This window comes from Schistocerca nitens, chromosome 11 (assembly GCF_023898315.1).
Source record: "Schistocerca nitens isolate TAMUIC-IGC-003100 chromosome 11, iqSchNite1.1, whole genome shotgun sequence".
Lineage (NCBI taxonomy): Eukaryota > Metazoa > Arthropoda > Insecta > Orthoptera > Acrididae > Schistocerca > Schistocerca nitens.
Genome location: NC_064624.1, coordinates 113,572,385 through 113,592,070, shown reverse-complemented (window position 1 = coordinate 113,592,070; position 19,686 = coordinate 113,572,385). Strand labels below are relative to the sequence as shown.

Genomic DNA, 19,686 nt, shown 5'->3' with positions numbered 1-19,686 from the left:
TGGCATACGAAGCCGATACATCAGATAGATAATGAGAAAGTATCATTTTCGCAAACTCACTAGTGTTATTGAAATATGTAATTTTTTCATTAAGTAAAATACGTTTTGGCATATTCCTAAAAAGTTTAAATTCATTTTTAGACACCTAGTAACCGTCAATAAAAGGATGCTACTTTTATTTTAAAAATATTATTCAAAACTTCTTACTTAAGGTTCGCATTTGTTGATAAATATTACATTTAAGAAAAGTATGCTACTAGCTAGATTCCACTCTCGTGTTCATGATTGAAAATCCGACTATGCTACAAGCTGAGTTAGTCAAATGCTGTTTGGGTAACAACACTCGGAAGTCTTGTCACCTTCAAAGCCAATTTTGTTTTGTTTGTTTGACAACTGCGTGGTGGCACCTCAGCAAATTTACGTCCAGACACTGAACTTGAAGCCCTGTGAGTACGAAAGGAGCGGGAGAGGGCAGGGCGGTCTGTAGTGTCGGGTTGTGAGCGTCTCCATGCAGAGTGAGTGAGCGCTGCAGGCAGCTCGAGGGCTTCAGTGGGCAGAGAGGTGGGCACATGTCGTGCAAACTGCTTATGTCTCTGCGTCAGATTTGGTAACGTGAACATCCAAACGAATAAACCATACTGCCCTTAATTGTATTTTTTTCCCGTGTGGCTACATGGAGTATTCAGTGTACAAAACTCAAGCAGAGTCGGGGGAGCAACTTTCACGCCTCATAAGGCGTGCACTGAGAAGAGTGGCTGTCATTTTGCGCTGTCAATATTAGCCTGGACTGTTAAAGTAAACAAAACAAAACTAAGTATTCATTGCTGAGCGTTAGTTGTAGATCGGACAGTGCTAATGTTGCCACACTCTACCATCTGATGTTTTTGACCATAAAGGCCTTCAAAAACATCTACAACCTGTATGAGTGGTGTCTTTACTTCCCGACACGTCCGAAAGAGCAGGCACCACTTACACAGAGATACAGCGATAAGCCGAAACATTACGACGACTGCTCACCGCGTCGCTGGACGCCGCCTGCTGGCGCTGCGGGCCCGTGACGCAGTGATAATGGATATGTCGTGTGGCTAGCGCCTCCCGTCGGGTAGACCGTTCGCCTGGTGCAGGTCTTTCGAGTTGACGCCACTTCGGCGACCTGCGCGTCGATGGGGATGAAATGATGATGATTAGGACAACACAACGCCCAGCCCCTGAGCGGAGAAAATCTCCGACCCAGCCGGGAATCGAACCCGGGCCCTTAGGATTGACAGTCTGTCACGCTGACCACTCAGCTACCGGGGCGGACTACGCAGTGATGAAAGTGCGTAAGTGGAGCAGCCGCGGACGGCGGAGATGCTAGTGTTAGGCGCTGAATGGTTAGACGTCCACTATTCTTCACAGGACGTTGGGCTCGGAGGCTTCTCTGCTATGTGAAGCAGCACGGATGGTGATCTGTGGCACCTCTGCCGAAAGAGCACAGTGCTGGTGCACGCACAAGTGTTCCGGAGCACACCTCTCATCGTGCATTGCTCAACACGGAGCTCCGCAGCTCACCACCCCCACGTGTTCACATGGTGAGGCAACGACAGCGTTAGTTGCGATTGCAGTGGGCACAGAACGATCGGGATACGACCGTCGATCAATGGAAAAGTGTCGGCTCTTCGAGTGAACCACATTGTTGCTACACTAGGTCGATGGTCGTCATCGAGGTGAACGGCGGCTTCAAACGTGCTGCGACCCACTGACACTGGCTGGTGGGAGCAGTATTATGGTGTGGGAGACATTCTCCTGCACTTGCGTGGCACCCGTGGTAGTAATCGGAGACCCATTGCCAGTTGCATACAGCCTGCATCCCCTCATGGTTCAAATGGCTCTGAGCACTGTGGCACTTCTGAGGTCATCAGTCCCCTAGAACTTAGAACCACTTAAACCTAACTAACCTAAGGACATCACACACATCCATGCCCGAGGCCGGATTCGAACCTGCGACCGTAGCGGTCAGGCAGTTCACGACTGTAGCGCCTACAACTGCTCGGCCACTCCGGGCGGCCATCCCTTCATGCTCGGCTTCTCCGACGGCGATAACATCTTTCAGCAGTATAATGGTCCTGTATCGGAGCGAGAACCGTGCTAGAGTGGTTTGAGGAGCAATATAGTGAACTCACGGTGATGTCTCGGCGACCAAATGCGTCTCATGTAAATCCTACAGTAGCCATCTGAGTCGGTATCTGGTGCCATCACTGCGTAAGCAAATCAGCGGCCCGTTATTTACACGAATTACATGAGCTATGCCAACAAACCGTCGCGGCCACGCGGGGTAGCCGTGCGGTCTAGGGCGCCTTGCCACGGTTCGCATGGCTGCCGGCGTCGGAGGTTCGAGTCCTCCCTTGGGCATGTGTGTGTGTGTTGTCCTTAGGATGAATTAGTTTTAGATAGATCAAGTAGTGTGTAAGCCTACGGACCGATGACCTCAGCAGTTTGGTCCCATAGAAACTTACCACAAATTTCCAACTTTCCAAAACGTCGGAACCCTGTTACTCGAAATCAGTGCAGTATTTCGTTCAAAAGACGGAAAAACAGGCTATGAAGCAGGAGGTCATAACCTTTTGGCTCAGCAGTGTATATGCGCCGTCAGGGCTAACATCATCATTCAGTGCAGAGCACTCTTCTCTTCACCCGCCCTTGCAAGGGACTTTGTGCGATGCGGTGAGCGAAAAGGGGGAAGAGGGCCAGGGGGCGCAACTTTGGTAGTGTGCGGCGAATGATGGTTGAGATGGCTCTGAGCACCATTGGACTTAACATCTGAGGTCGTCAGTCCCCTAGACTTAGAACTACTTAAACCTAACTAACCTAAGGACATCACACACATCCATGCCCGAGGCAGGATTCGAACCTGCGACCGTAGCAGCAGTTCGTTTCCGGACTGAAGGGCCTATAACTGCTCGGCCACCACGGCTGGCTGTGCGGCGAAAAGTAATATGGATGGAGCAGGGGTAGTACACTTGTGTAGTCTGCGCAGTTGTGTCTAACTACTATGTCAAGGTAGCGTAGTTAGTTTATGCATCTTCCTGCTAAACGGAAGACCCGGGTTAGAACCCCAGCGTTGGTAGAAATTTTCGTTTGTCGCCTATGAATTCTTTCATTGGTCGAATGCGGCAGAGGTCAAGATTTCTTCTTTCTCAACATTGCCTCTGTAACGAGTATATAATATGTGTCTTGAGAGCCACTGCTTGTATGGGTGCTCAGAAAGTAACTGTGCGGTTACTATGTACACTATGTTGGAAATGACTTCCACGAGTCGCTATACAAGGCTCAACCCGCCTAATTTTATTGGGAATCCCTTTCCGTCCATCTGATTATGATATTCTTGTCATGTATGAAGTTATTTCAATGTTTAAATCTCGAATCAAGCATGGGTGATTGCGGTACACTACATGCTATTCCCCGAAGAAAAAAGTCTGTTGGAGTAAAGTATGACGAGCGAGGCTGCCATAGGTTCTTTGAGATGAAAAGTTTCCGCAAAAAACTCTACCATAAGACTCATAGTGTGTTGTAAGCTGTGTTAGCAGTAGCGTCATCTTCTTGAAACACTGAGTAGTTGGTTTCGTCTTCCCTCAGATGGGCGATACAATCCTGGATGATTAAACAACAACGTTTACTGTTCACGGTTTCGTGAAACAATAAACGTCAGACGATGAGCCGTATAATATCGCTAACCAGGTCCTGTTATAAAACTGCATCTTCCACAAGAGTAGCGAAACCTTACTTAGCTTCCAAGAGCTAGTATTCAGTATGACAACAGCACTCTATTATCTGATGGCAACTGACAGTAGAAAGGATTCTAAGTGTCGTAGGTTTTAATATTCAACACCTGTAGCAGGTGCCTACGAATATCTGCCCCTACATTTCAACATAAGTTACTCTTGGCCTCCTTTGAATCCAATGGGTACTTCTCTCCCTGACTGCTTCATTTTTTCCTCAACCCGTCACAAACCTCTATATTTTTAAAAGTTGTTATTTTTGCTCCTTCTCACAATGGAATTTACAGAACGCAGATTTCTCCATGCTGCCCATCCAGTGACCACGCAAGGCGTCCCACATCTGTCCCGCGCTGCAGCTGCTTCCCAGTGTGTACCTGGCTGCATTCTGTCCCTTTCAGCGAAAAAAAGTTTTGTGAACCACTTGCTATTCTCGTCGTGCAGTTCTCGACTTCCCACAGCCAGCCAGCAGATCCAGCTTACACAGAAACGTTACATACATCAGTCACAGCATATACTTGCAATAATGAAGAACTTATTAGATTCCCAATCGCTGGCATTTGTTTCAGTTACATGTACACTTTCACTTATCGCTCGAAAATTGAATTGAATTTGTAGTCTAATTTGATGAATGGGTTATTAATTAGATTACAGAGCAGTTATGGGAAACACTGTTCCATAACACTGCCCCTAAATGTATTGGCAATATACATGCCATATGGGTATACTGAGCGCATCCAAAATAGGGCAGCACACGCAAGTCTGGGTTTTTGAATTTCTCGCAGTCGTAAGTAGGCTTCTTAAATTTCCCATCGTTTTAAAATTTGGAGAAGTGAGGTAGTTCCATCATCTTGGATATTTCAGTAGTTGCCCTGTCTTGGATTTTTTAATTTCCTGCCTTGCCATCTTCGATTCCACTATCTTGGAATGCAATGTCATATACAAATAAGGGCAGCAAACACTGTGACAGGTTTTGTCCCAGAGTGCGCATTGCATCTCTACTCAAGAATCTATCTTATTCTGAATGAAAGAATTTACTTTATTCGCAGTTAGTGTAAAGTGTACCTTATTTATCTTTACATCATTAAATCGTTAATATCTTTAGTAAATAGCTTTCGAATAATTTCATTTTTTTAATTGTAGCTAGGGAAAATTTTCCTAATGTTCTTCAAAATGTTATTTGTTAAATAAGGAACAACCTTTTGGCTTCCTAAGCCACTGACAGATGACAACTATACCTCCCAAACACAGATAAAATGATTTGTGACTTACAGCTAAATATTATTATAAATGAAACATAAACTTGTTTCTGTGTATGTTGCTGCAGTCAGAACAGATGAAAATAGAACAGAATTTACAATTTTAGCCTATTACTTATATAAATGAAACTTAATTTAAGAGAGGGGTAAAAGGAAATTAAGTTTGACCGTTGAAAACTAAGGTATCATCTTGTCTCACATATTTTTATAAATCTCGCAGACTTTTTAAATGATATCTTCCAATATTTAGGGTTAGTTTGGATGAGTCTGAAAATCTTATATGAATGAAATTCAAGATATGCCTTGTGACAGCTGAACTCAAAAGAAATAAAACTAAGACAGATTTCACTGTAATCTCCTATAAACTTCAAAGGCATTGAAAGTGAATAACTAGTTCCGACTGGCAAAACAGGCAAAGGAACACGCCAGAGTGCTATAGAAAGCTGTTTTGATTGTTCACATAGGCACTGTGCTGAGTGTGTTTTATTGATATAATTTTGTTTTCATTTTATTTGTTGCCATGCAGATTCCTAGGACTGATAAAAATTACGCAATAAGAACATCGTTAATTGAAATTTGTCTGAAATTAAGTTTTTAAACCATCAGTAGAAAGTTTTCTTTTTTGCTTCATGATTTAGATATGTGTCTATTGTATACAAGCGACTGCCATTGCTGAAGAAACTTAGAACTATACTATTCTCCTGCACTTATCTCATTTACTTTTGTACATTTATATTTATTAAAAACAGACGCTGTTGACTTTATATATTTACACTACTTTTCTTTCTGCAGCTCTGGGATTCAAGCCACCTTTAGGAGGTATGTATCGTCCACATAACCAAACCTTTTGTTATTGTTGCGGATATGTTCTCAGTTGTGCAACAGTGTTTTTACAGCATTATTTATTATGTGAGATGTTATATCAAAATACAGTTTCAATGAGCATGCCATGTAATCAACTGGCATCAAATGGTTCAAATGGCTCTGAGCACTATGGGACTTAACATCTGAGGTCATGAGTCCCCTAGGACTTAGAACTACTTAAACCTAACTAACCTATCACACACATCCATGCCCGAGGCAGGATTCGAATCATGCGGCCGGTTCCGGACTGAAGCGCCTAGAACCGCTCAGTCACTGCGGCCGGCTCAACTGACTTGAAAAATTTTTATGTATGTCTACTGAATCATTACTTCAGAATGTCTTGGTCCATCGTTTTGTCCTTCTACCTGAGGTCTCATTCCAGAACAGTACTCACCCAGTAAGCTGGACATGATGATTGTACAAGAATTATGCTGTAATAAATAATACAAAAGAACTGTTAACATCATGACAATTGCTATTCTTAAAGAATTCTCGTTACAAAATGGACAGAATTACCACAGACTCTGAAAAGAAGCAAAAAGTTGGCAATTATTAAATTAAATCTTTAATGCTTGTTCTAGTGTTTTATTAGAAAATAGTCACAGATGCGACTGTTGGGCTGAATGTTAGTTTGATTCTCTTTGAAAGGAGATGAAAAGAGACATTTCTCCCTTCTGTGGAAGAGTTGTTGGATTCCTTGATAGAGTAATCCCCCACCCCACTGTGTCCCAGCATTGCCAGCTAGTGAACCCAGCAAGGTGGCGCAGTGGATGGCACACTGGACTCGCATTCGGGAGGATGATGGTTCAATCCCGCGCCCGGCCCTCCTGATTTAGGTTTGCCGTGATTTCCCTAAATCACTCCAGGCAAATCCCTGGATGGTTTATTTGAAAGGCTACAGCCGATTTCCTTCCCTAATCCGATGAGACCGATGACCTCGCTGTCTGGTCTCATCCACCAAACAATCCAACCCAGCTATTGATATTACTTTCTACATAAGACGCAGTTAGGAATTCGCAGGCAACATTTTACGTAAGGCTTTTCTGTGACAGTTGCTAGTCTCTATTGAAACTCCAAGTTTCCAATACACAGTCACAATATGTTTTACATTATGTCCACTCTGTGTGGGCCGCCCACTTAGAGGTGCCATGTCCCGAATTATGCAGCCCCTCCCACTGGAGTTTCGAGTCCTCCCTCAGCCATGGGCATGTGTGTTGTTATTAACATAGTTTAAGTAGTGTGTAAGTCTAGGGACCTCACCAGTTTGGTCCCATAGGAATTCACACACATACAGACAGACACACACACACACACACACACACACACACACACACACACACACACACATAGCGAGAGAAAGAGAGAGAGAGAGAGCGAGAGAGAGAGAGAGAGAGAGAGAGAGAGAGAGAGAAAGAGACACTATGATGTATGAAATCATGATTTGTAAAGCAGTCAACTAAAAGAGGAAAGGTACAATGAAAGATTTTAAATGGAGCAGCAGGAACAGCATCTGACGGAAGGTTGGACTGGTAAGGGATGAGACACCGCTCTGAAACTCCTTCAACCTAAGAACTTAGAGTGTAATCTGGACAGTTCAACGAATTCCAGAAATGGCTGGAACTTTCTACGGAGAAAACGCCACCCACAAAGAGCAACGTCCAGGACGGTGACAAGTGACAAGCCACTCACCTTCCCATCGCGCCTGACCTTCTGGCTCAACGGTGAGTTCACAGGTTCCAAGGGAATGATGCTTTCTCCAACTGCCACTCCCTACAGGCCTCCTTCACCTCTATATCTACCTGCTGGTTTCGAGCCCAGGTACCTGGCAGAACACCACCACCCATCCACATTGTGGCCGCAAGAGAAACGCAGTTCGTATATTTTACGAAACCTTTTCACCTACATGCTTATTTTGAAGAGCCTGTAGAGCACTAAGGGTATTGGATCAGTTTAGAAACATGTTTCCCTTGGATCATCTCATACGATACAGGGCCTTCCAAATATCCTATAGCTCAACATGACGGATTGTGAAAGCATCTGGTAGGCAGACTCTGAGGACACAATCAGAGATAACCATCGAGCACCCAAGGGATTCTCTCTGTCTAGGTACATTTCAATAAACAATCTTAAAATTCATGTGTTCATGTAAGACGTTAGTAAATATACCTAAAAAATTACGATCTTTAAAATCAGTCAAATTAAGTAATGGCTTCTAAACATAATATGGTGGTGAATTACTGCACCTGTGTTGTAAGGCTTAGTATTCGCCACAAACTCTTTTAAAATACAGCTCCTTGTTCGGTTCCCAAATGGTCCCACTGCTCACAGACGATTATCGAAAAGCCACTCTATGAGTGGGATACAATCAGTATGGTATGCTGGCCATTAGATTTTACAAGACATTTTGTAAGCTTGTTGCACAGTGAGTAGCTTCTTTGTTTTATTTTTATTTACAACGTGATCCATTACAATATTTGTAATATTCCATGTATGTGTTGTGTGTGTGTTTGTTTTGTATGATGATGACAGGAGAAAGGAGAGGGTGAAAGCCAGTGCTGGCACATGGCCTGCTCCTCATGATTGACACAAAGGGGGCCACCAGGCTAAACATCCCCATCCAGCAGACAAACCACCATCAACAGTGTTGCATGCCCCCACTTCGTGAGACACTGCAGACAGCTTTGGTATTCAAACGAGAACACTGGCGTAGAGCCTGGTGACCAGGAGCTTTACGCCACCACCTCTCCTCCCCTCGCCACCCAAATACTGGCAGTAAAAACTTTTTTCCGCCGCCAGAATCAAAACTGCCTTACCACCAGGTCAAGCGCCACTGCACGGGATTGCATTAGCGACCTCAGCCATGGAGATGGGTTACGGCAAGCAGCTGCCATCAGATTAGAAGTGGTGGGTGGCAAGCTTCGGTGAAGAGGCTCTAAATGCACCTGTTGCCAGTCTAATGCCCACCCACTGGACCTCCAAACATGATGGTCTAGAAGGTCTGATCATCGGAGATCCCTCATGAAGCTGGGACCAGACAAACTCTCTTTAAAACTGGGGCAGGTCTGCTCGATCTTCTTCCCAAACTCTGTGTGCTGCACGCTTTAAAATTTCAAGGGCTTTGATGGATTGAGAGCAAAAGTTCCTCAGATGTGGCAGGCACTTGAACGCCTGATGAAAATGGATGCCCATATACCTCACCGACGCCTTCAAATTTAAAAAGATGTCCCTCAGTTTCAGTTCTGGAAGACGGAAAGGATGACGGGAACTGTTAAGCAACACATGCAGTTTATTTTCTGACAATTACTTGAATCCAGGTCTGTGTGCCCATCTTTCTAGTCATCTGCAGTTGGTGCGTACTTGCTGCAATTGTGAAAGATGCATTGAAAACTGGAAAACTCTCCGCAACTAAAGCGCCCGAACAGTCCATTGAGATATTGTTAGTTATAGCCATCAGAAACCACGTCACAGTTGAAACATCTCCTTGAGGGATATAGTTTTCTTCCATAAAAGTATTCGATAAAATTTTACTAACTAGATACCTAAAGTAATGTGGGGAGAAGAAACATGTAAGAACATGAAGACGTTCCTGTACGTCTTTTCTATGTAAACATGGGACAACCTGTAGCACTGTCTTGTAGCAGAAGACAACGAAACACAGCTTCAGTACAGGTTTCATGATGAACTTTGATTGCAAATGTCAATGGATATTCAAATATATTCAGTAGTCAACGCTCTCTTTCCTGTCATTTGAATATCAGACACACTTTATATTGGCAGAAGTAAGCAAGAATGCCAGTTAAAAAGGCCAACAATCTTCTAAATCGCCATTTTTTTTTCGTTGATCAATGTCCCTACAGGTTTTCCAGTGGCCGCAGCGGTTCCCCCTCCTGTGCCAACTTTTCGCCCCAGAGCAGCAATTGCGCCCTCCGTCCTCAGTTGTTCTTTCCGTATATTCCAGTCTCTGTAATTCCTTCAAGCATCATAATAGTTATTCCTTGATTCTTAATACATGAGCCATCATCACGTCTCTTCTTTTTGTAAATGTTTTCCATATAATCTTCTCCGCTCCCCATTCCGTATCTCATCAGTCCTCGTAATTTTCGACATCCTTCTATAGCACCACGTCCAAAATGCTTTGTCTCTCTTCTTTCTGGGATTTCCTCGTCTGACACAAAGCTGCAGTCCAAACACACATTTTCAGAAATATCTTTCTCAAAACAAGAAAAATTTTTTTGATAACAATAGACTTTCTCACAAACCACGTTTCTTCCGCACCTCACTATTTTCCCCTTTCTTCGATTTACTCTCAGTCCATTTTCTGTGCTCTGTGGACTGTTCATTCTATTCAGTATGTTCTGCAAATATTCCTTGCTTTCACTGACATGAACAATGTCATCTGCGAATCTTATCCCTGGTGATCTTTCACTCTGTGGTTTAACCCCACTCCTGGACCAACCTGTCACTGCTTCTACGATGTACACGTTGAACAAAATGTTCAAATGTTTGTGAATTCCCAGGGGACCAAAATGCTGAGGTCTGGGGTCCCTAGACTTACACATTACTTAAACTAACTTATGCTAAAAACAACATACACACCCATGTCCGAGGGAGGACTCGAATCTCTGGCGGGAGGAGCCACGCAATCCGTGACATAGCGCCTCAAACCACGCGGCCACTCCGCGCGGTCACATTGAACAGTAAGAATGAAAGAGTTCATCTCTGTCTTATACCTTTCTTAATACGAGCACTTCGTCATTTGTCTTCAGTACTAATTGTTACTTTATGATACTAATACATATGTATATTTCACGTCTTTCCGTAATACTCACTGTTATTTTCTCAGAATTTCGATAATCCTTCACCATTCGACATTCCCTAACGTTTCTCCTAGGTCTGAAAATCCCATAAAAGAGCCTTTTCTTAAGTGTTGCTTCTTCAGAACTGCCTTTACCTTTTCTAAAGCAAAACCATCGGTCACGTCCACAACTATTTTTGCATCCTATGCTATTTGTTTCTGAAACTTGCATTCTTGAGCTACTGTACTGATTGTGCAATAAGTCTCGCATTTATTTCCCTTTACTACCTTTGGAATTATAACGATGATATTTTCGAAAGTCTCCACCACAACATGAATAGTCGTTTTGTTGCGTTTAATCCCAGTGCATTTAGGAATTGCAAAACTTGAGTATCTATGTCTTTTACCTTATTCAAGCGCAAGTCCTTCATAACTGTGTCAGACTCTGACAGTAATAATGAACCCCCTATTGACCTGTTTCTTCTTCCAGCTCGTCACTGACAGCTCTTTTCCCTCCTAAAGCCATTAAACACCGTCTTTCCACCTATCCTCTCTCTCCTCTGCGTTTAACATCGTAACTCTTTCTCCACTATTAATGTTGACACTCCTCCATTTAATACAACGGATGTGGTTTTGGTTTTTCTGTATGCTGAATTTATCTTTTCCGACGGTCATTTCTTTTTCGATTTATTCACAATTTTTGTGCAGCTTTCTTGACATGGTATCCCTGTGCTTAGTTCCTAAGTACATATTGCTTTATTCCTGACTTTTCCGGAGTATTTTCCTACTTCTTTCATTCGAATATCAGTTTAAATACTTCTTCAAATGGTTCAAATGGCTCTGAGCACTATGGGACTGAACTTCTGAGGTCATCAGTCCCTTAGAACTTAGAACTACTTAAACCCAACTAACCTTGAAACGTCCCCTTTTGAAAATTTATATACGTGACTGGGCTTAAACTGACACACAATATTTTTAGCGCCACGCAATCTGACTTTCAATAATCCCTACAAAAGAGTGGCTCTGACTAACATTAACCTATACCTTTCACAAATCACTTACTTCACAAAAATCTTCGTTACTCGAACTACTGCAGTACAGCGAGCGCCACTACTGCCAGCTAAATAAAAGATTCAAACTACGGAAGGCACTAACTACTGATAGGCATAGTTAGCAAATGAAACATTTTGATAGAGAACAAACAATGTATTTACCTTAATAGTGTTGAAAAATCATAATATACATAGCAGCTCATGATGTCCAGTATTACAAATTTCAAAACTCCGCCATCTCTCTCCCCACATCCACCACTGCTGGCGGCTCACCTCCAACTGCGCAATGCTATGTACTGTTAACATCCAGCTGCCCAACACTACAATGGCAGACAACAATGCAAACTAGCCACCGACTGCACACAGCACAGCCAGTGATTTTCGTACAGAGCGCTACGTAACGTTGCCAATAAGAAAACATAAACAGCCTACTTACATAGCGCCCATGCTTCCCACAAAAAATGTTACAAATTGTTTTGGGCAGTGACCAATAATGATTTGATAAAATTTTTCATAATTACAATAACAAAGATATCAAATGCACCCACTTATTGATACAATGTTGGTCAAAAGCTAAAATTTTCTCACAGTCCATAAAGACAGTCCTGATCATTCATCACAGTAACATTGCAGTGTTTTTCTCAAAGTCTGAGCAGTAAAAGAAAATGCACACGGAAGTAGTGGATTTCCATGCAATCTTGAAGAAGTAGTGTTGTCCTTCCAACGGAAAGACAGTGCTGACTCTTGACATGCAGACAGGTATTGGTCCACAACAGAGCAAACCCACAGCAGAGTCAGTCGAAATTTTGAAGAGTATTGGTGGGTAGGTCATCACAGAGCAGACCCACTGTAGTCCAGGTAGAGATTACGGTATTGGTGGGCCACCAGAGGTGCAGACCCACTGCAGTCCTTGTAGAAATAATGGTACTGGTGAGTCAGCAAAGGTGTAGACCCACTGTAGTCCTTGCAGAAATGGCCAGCAGCCATCTGTTGTGACTGTGCAGGTGCACAATGACCATTGAAGAGTCTTGTGGATAATATAGCAAGTCCATAAACCACCACTTGTGCACTCACAAAGTTTTTGAAATTGTCCTTAGAACCAGCAATGCTGTTATTCAGTCCCTTGCTGAATTATTAACACACGTGCAAACACTAACAGTCCCTACTTCTCACATATTGTCCATATACTATGACCAACAGAAACGTGTGCAGTGAAATGTAACTTACAAGTTACTTAATTTGATGAACTGGTGTCAATTACAATTTTATAACATAAGAATACAATAACAAAGGTACAAAATACATTATTAAAAACATTATAATACAGATAACATTTGTAGTAATACAGGCTTTACAAAAGAATAGAAATAGACATATACATCAGTGTTACAGGAATTATGACATAAGTACATACATAAAAGATCAGAATAACTTTTGAAACATCACCTTCACATATGAGCAACAAAACAGAATAAATAATGTATAAATATCTTTTCAAAGTAAATAACATATTATCAGAAAAATTCTACAATGTAACTCTCATCAGATAAACACATAAAGACATGAAGAACACAAATATACAAGAGTACACAAACACATAGCGGAATAACAGAAAGGGAAAGGGCAGGGTTTGTTTTCAGTGTAACATTTGGTACTGCAGTCCAACCTAAAAACTTCATTCCATAGATCTTTCGTCTTATTTCAACATTTGTTTCCACCAAAAAAAAATCCTATCCAAGCATGCTTTCTGTATTTATATGTTCACATATTTCTTACCTCATTATTTATTTCCAAGAAAATCCTACCTAAACCTGTTGTCCCTAAACCCTACTTTTTTGGTTCATATCCCCTTTCAAAATACTTTTTTGGCCAAACCATTTTCTTACAGCTTCTCAATGCATTTCTTCCAATTCATCACAACTCGTTCTCTCATATAGCCTACCCCATCTTAAGCTAACTTAAATCTACTGAGCTCATATGCTAAACTAAGGGACGAGGCAATGCAGCAGCACAAAACAATTAACACAAACAGCAATGACAAAAAATTCAAATTGGCAAAGTAAGCAACAATATTACAACTAGTATAAGGCAATGAGCAGCAAACAAGAAAAATAAATCAGTAGTAAACTGGCTTAGCAGAGTAACACAAAGTCAAATTCAGTAACACTATGCCTGGCAAACAGCAGCAGCAAATGAAATCTTATATCTAAACATGACATAGCTCAAGCAGAAAAAAATATTACACTAAAGACAACAATGCAGACAAGGGAAATGCATATTCACATCTTAATGTCTATGTAATTAAAGTGGTGCACCACAAGAACTTATTCTACCGAAAAAATTACCAAGTAGTTGAAAAGAAAATTCCGTATGCAATTCCTGTGAACGGAAATGTCTTTTTATGCTCCTTCGTTTTTTTGAATAGATCATAAAATTATTTACTGGATCTGTAGGCATAAAATATTTATATTAGTACATCTATTAAATTTTATTTTAACCAATGCTGCAGTGCAGCTAGAAACTAGATATTAAATAAAATGAGTAAATAAATACATAAAGCAAGCCATATGGCATTTCTCTCAACTAGCGAGACAATAGCCGTGAAATGTTTCTCATCGTTTCATTAGGCATTTTAGTAAATATTATAAATTAAGAGCTCCACAGAATAATCATATGTTTTCAAGTTTGAGCGTGTCGTATTTGCGATGCTTTCTACAAAGGAATGTCAATAGCGAGGATAATGGCCTCCCTTTTTTTTTCTACCTGTGCCTCTGAAAAGGCACACACTAATGGCTTTTTCTCCAGGCGTCTGACACAGCTGGGTGCCCACGACGCATTACGTGCAGGTGGTCACTTAACTTTCTTACGGAAATATTTACGACAGCAGTTTCCGCTACAGTGACAGTCTCATATAAAATATTTCACAGGTCGAGAATTTGCGTTGCAAATGTGTAGATACAAAATCTTATGAATATAACAGTGTCCAAAAAATTTTCGCCGGCATTGTGATACATTCACGCATTTACACACATTTCATAACTCTTAAAGTACGATTCTTGGTTTCCAACATCCTTTTTCACAAGTCAGAGTCCCTAACCACTATTCATTACTCCTTATCTTATTACACATATAAATATTCATCGACGCTTCTTAAATATTTCATCATAACAGATACGTAGCATAATCAAATTCCTCATATAGCATCAGCTTATTGATCATAAACATCTCGGCACCATAATACACATTGTCGTCGTAAAAATAACATCAAAACACCTCAGTCAAATCTCAAAAACACCGTAGCTTTCTGCAATAATTTCAAACCCTAAAAAATATTCTTTGCTCATTTCAATAGTGTCATCTACCTCAAACGTACCTTAAAAATCATGATCTCATACCAAATACATCATTCAAAGCTCTCATAGTATCACAATGGTTCTGAAAAAATATGAAGAGTTCACAAAGTACAGACAAAATACAATTTCGTAAGTGTGAAGTTATCCAACTGTGTAATTACGTGAACATCTGTCACTGACGTAGTAAAAAAAATGTTTGTCTCTCTCAGTTAAATGATCATATAGCTGTGTAATTTTTGTGTTAGAGAAATATGGTACCGATGTGTAAAGTTGTATAAGCAAATACTATATTAGCTAGGGCTCCTTGTGCTTGCCACACACATGGTACACAAAGTAAGCGTGTACCCCCCTGAGGATTAATGTAATTATACCCTCAGGTGTTACAGATTACAGCAATGGAATGAAATGTATCACGGAAAACCCTCGTATCATTGTACTTCAAATATCTAAAAAAATAAATGTTTTAAGTGCGAAATTAATCACTCAAATACGTGTACTGTAGCGCTAAACTGTGCGTCATGTTGTAAGATAATCTCTGTGGAAGTCTCGTGGTTATCGTCCTCCGAAAGCTAAGTTCTGCAGAAGTCAATGTACTTACCTCATGATAAACAAAAGTGAAATGCTTTGCGTATAAATAACGTAGTTATTACGCTTATTGTTGTGATGAAGAAAGTACTGTACTGTAATGTATTGTTGTGCTACGCAAAAGGCTGTCTCATTGTAGCTATACCACAAAAGTTACTACTAAAACATGTTTTACTTTCCACAATAAAACAGAAAACTGTGCAGATATAAAACAGAAACACTGCAAAAGCAAAATTGTAAATTGTCACTCATTAGTAGCGTCGTGATAAAATCGTGTAGCTGTCACGTAAACTAACCACTGTGTCGTCTGGTATCTCACAGAAATTACTTTAAATCCAGAATGTATTTTCAAGTAAACCAAAATGTTGCATTAAAATCTCATTAGCAGTACCAGTATATGTTCTAAGTGTGTAAGCCTTATAGTCGTTACATAATCGTGCAACTAACAAGCAAGAATGTACACACACAATAACACTGTGACATCTGTTCACTATAACAATGCATTCGTAATTTCTGTTTAAATAAGTTCTCTTGGTTCTTGATTGGATATTTAACTTCAAACATTGTTGCATGGTAACAGTTTCTAAGTCTGACAATGCATACAAGAAATGTGAAGTGAAAGGATTTATGGCAAAGACAAAGTTAAAAAGCAGATTATCTTTCAATAAACGGTTTTACATGTGATATGTAGTGTAAACCTTTACTCTTCCTAGTACGCAGAGTTTCAGCTTCAGTGGAATTATCATGTGGTATATGGTACATCGGTAAAGAATGCTAAAATTTTTCTCAATGTTAGCGTCTATGTAATTTTTCTCGGAGCCAGACGGCGTACGTGTCTGCTTGCGGTGCGAGTCATTGTCTGTCTCTTAGTTGCCGCGCATCGTTACTGGAATTTGGAGGTCTAACATCTACAAGTTCACCTTGTCGAGAGGGCTCTGCCCTGTTTGAAACCCACCAGTTCTGATTAAATTCTGGTCTGTTGTTACGATTATATCGTCTGTCGTCATGTGGGTAGATTCCATAGATTCTTTCTTGTCGGTCACGTGGTGGAGAATTTCTCCCTGAACTGCGCGCCGGACCGTTTCGTCTAAAGTTATTCTGTCTCCCTTGATAATAATTGTTTTTGTTCCCATATTGTCTGTTTCTACGGTAATCTCTGTCATATTCATTACTACTGAAATGCGATCTTTCTCTGTAACTATTATTACTCTGCCGGTGGTTGTCATATGGCTGGTGTCTGTTTTGGTCATGATTTGCGTTGTAAGAATAGACTTGTCGTGTCCAGTTATTGTTTCTGTCGTCACGGAATTGTGACGGATGTGACCTGTAGTGACTGTTTTCCTGTTTTCGCGTTCCGCGATTGTCAGTGTCAATTTCCAGTTCTTGTAAGAGCCCCTGAAAAGCTTCAATGTCGTCTTTGCAACGTCCTGCCAAAATAATATGTCGTATATGTCCAGGTAATTTGATTAAGCAAATGCGGATGAGTTCTGAAGGGCTGTATGGATTTGAAAGATATTGATTCTTATGCAACACGTCTTCAAAATATTTCACAAGACTGGAAAATTCAGATTGTTCGAAACGTTTCATCATTATGATGCTATGTTTTACTCGGTCTTGTGTAGCTTGAGACCAATACGCTGAGAGGAAGGTATGATAAAATTCTCCTTCACTGTGACAATCGTGAATGACCGATCGCATTCTTACAGCTGATTCATTCTCCACGTAGTCACACATAAATTCTAATCTGTCCTCTAATGACCAGTTGGGAGGAAAACAATGAGAGAATTGATGGAGCCATGCTTGTGGATGAATGTCGTTGCCAGAATTCTTAAATGTTTTGAATTTACGTGTACTAATGAACAGCTTATAGTCAAAATCATCATGTCGGCGAGTCACATGTCGGTCATTGTTACGTCGTTTCGGCGGTTCCATCTCAAAATTCGGTGTGCCTTGCCAATTTCTTTCATAATTTCCAAAGTGTCCTGTGTTATTATTTTGTGGTTGTTCCGTATTTCTAAGTCCCTCTTCCCGTGTTGGAGCGCGAGTGTCCTCTGAAATATGTAATTTTGTATTACTTGTGTCAGCTGATCTTGTACTTCCCGGATTTCTCTTTGGTGTTGCATATTAATTTGATTCTGATTTTGTTTGAATTTCCTAATTTGTTCGCACTCTTCTGTGTCATTAAAGACTACCGGTTTTGTGTCATTCAGATTATCATCCACCTTCGTAGATAAATTATTTAGCTGATCCGAAAGTTCAACTACTTTCCCTGATAATGAACTAATTTCCTCCATGTGTCTTTCTACTGTGTCCTTTAAGTTTTCCTGAGTTTTTGCAAGTTGTGTAACCAAATCGGTAGATGCAACTGAGTCAATTTTAGCTTGCAAGGTCTCATGATTTTCATGAACAATAATTTGCAGTTCTTTTATGGCTGCTTCGTGATTCTGTAATGCATTTTCATGCCGCGAAAAAATAGGTTGAAAATGCTCACAAATTTGTGTTTTTACGTCGTTACAGACTTTTTGACATTTCGATTCGATTTTATGTAACTCAGTAGTTAAATCTTCACGTGTTTGTTCAAGCGTGGTGTGAAGATTTTGTTCCATTGCGTCTAACTGTTGCTGTGTTTGTCTCTGGTGTTGTTCCATTGTGTCTAACTTCTGAAGATTTTGTTCCATTGTGTCTAACTTTTGAAGCTTTTGCTGTGCTTGACTCTGGTGTTGTTCCATTGTGTCTAACTTTTGAAGCTTTTGCTGTGTTTGTATCTGATTTTGTTCCATTTGTTGCATTAGCTGTAATAACAATTCATTAGTGTCTGGAATCTGTTCCTCTACGCTTTTCGGCAGTGCATTTGCACCAGCAACATTAACATTTTGACAAGCAGAAAATGTGTCTTGACTTATTTGAGAAAACGGTGAGGACGCAAAACCTGAATCTACAGAATTTGCAAAATTGTGTCCTGTCATTCCCGATTCCTGAGGCGAGCTGTTGCCGACCGATCGATCGATAATGCTTCCCTGTTCACTAATTGTTTCACTGCCTATGCCATTGTTTGCCACCCACTCCATCTACATGCGTGCCACACCTGTTTTACTGTACAACAATGAAAGACTGCAACTACAAAGGAAATTCTCTCTATATTTATGCGCTAGCAATAAACAATAGCTACACTAATTACACAAACTACAAGAAAAAATCAGAAGATTCCAGTGAGGAATCCTGGCAGGGTCGCCATATGAAACATCCCCTTTTGAAAATTTATATACGTGACTGGCCTTAAACTGACACACAATATTTTTAGCGCAACGCAATCTGACTTTCAATAATCCCTACAAAAGAGTGGCCCTGACTAACATTAACCTATACCTTTCACAAATCACTTACCTCACAAATATCTTCGTTACTCGAACTACTGCAATACAGCGAGCGCCACTACTGCCAGCTAATTAAAAGATTCAAACTACGGAAGGCACTAACTACTGATAGGCATAGTTAGCAAATGAAAGATTTTGATAGAGAACAAACAATGTATTTACCTTAATAGTGTTGAAAAATCATAATATACATAGCAGTTCATGATATCCAGTATTACAAATTTCAGAACTCCGCCATCACTCTCCCCAAATCCACCACTGCTGGCGGCTCACCTCCAACTGCGCAACGCTATGTGCTGTTAACATCCAGCTGCCCAACACTAAAATGGCAGACAACAATGCAAACTAGCCACCGACTGCACACAGCACAGCCAGTGATTTTCATACAGAGTGCTACGTAACGTTGCCAATAAGAAAACATAAACAGCCACAGCCTACTTACAACCTAAGGACACCACACACATCCATGCCCGTGGCAGGATTCGGACCTGCGACCGTAGCGGTCGCGCGGTTCCAGACTGTAGCGCCTAGAACCGCTCGGCCACTCCGGCCGATGATATTTATTCCATTACAGAAAGTTTTTTCTCAGTTATTCTACTCGTACTTACACTGATCAGCCAGAACATAATGGCCTACTATCGATATAAAT

The 19,686-nt window shown here is 41.0% G+C and overlaps 1 protein-coding gene across 1 annotated transcript in view; it reads left to right on the top strand.

Annotated features, from left to right (window-relative positions):
- LOC126212838 (uncharacterized) overlaps positions 1 to 19,686 on the top strand; it is a 162,830-nt gene that overhangs the window by 133,006 nt on the left and 10,138 nt on the right. The window contains exon 5 of the mRNA XM_049940255.1: positions 5,807 to 5,833. Within this exon, the coding sequence (XP_049796212.1) occupies positions 5,807 to 5,833 (27 nt within the window). The remainder of the gene's footprint in view (positions 1 to 5,806; positions 5,834 to 19,686) is intronic.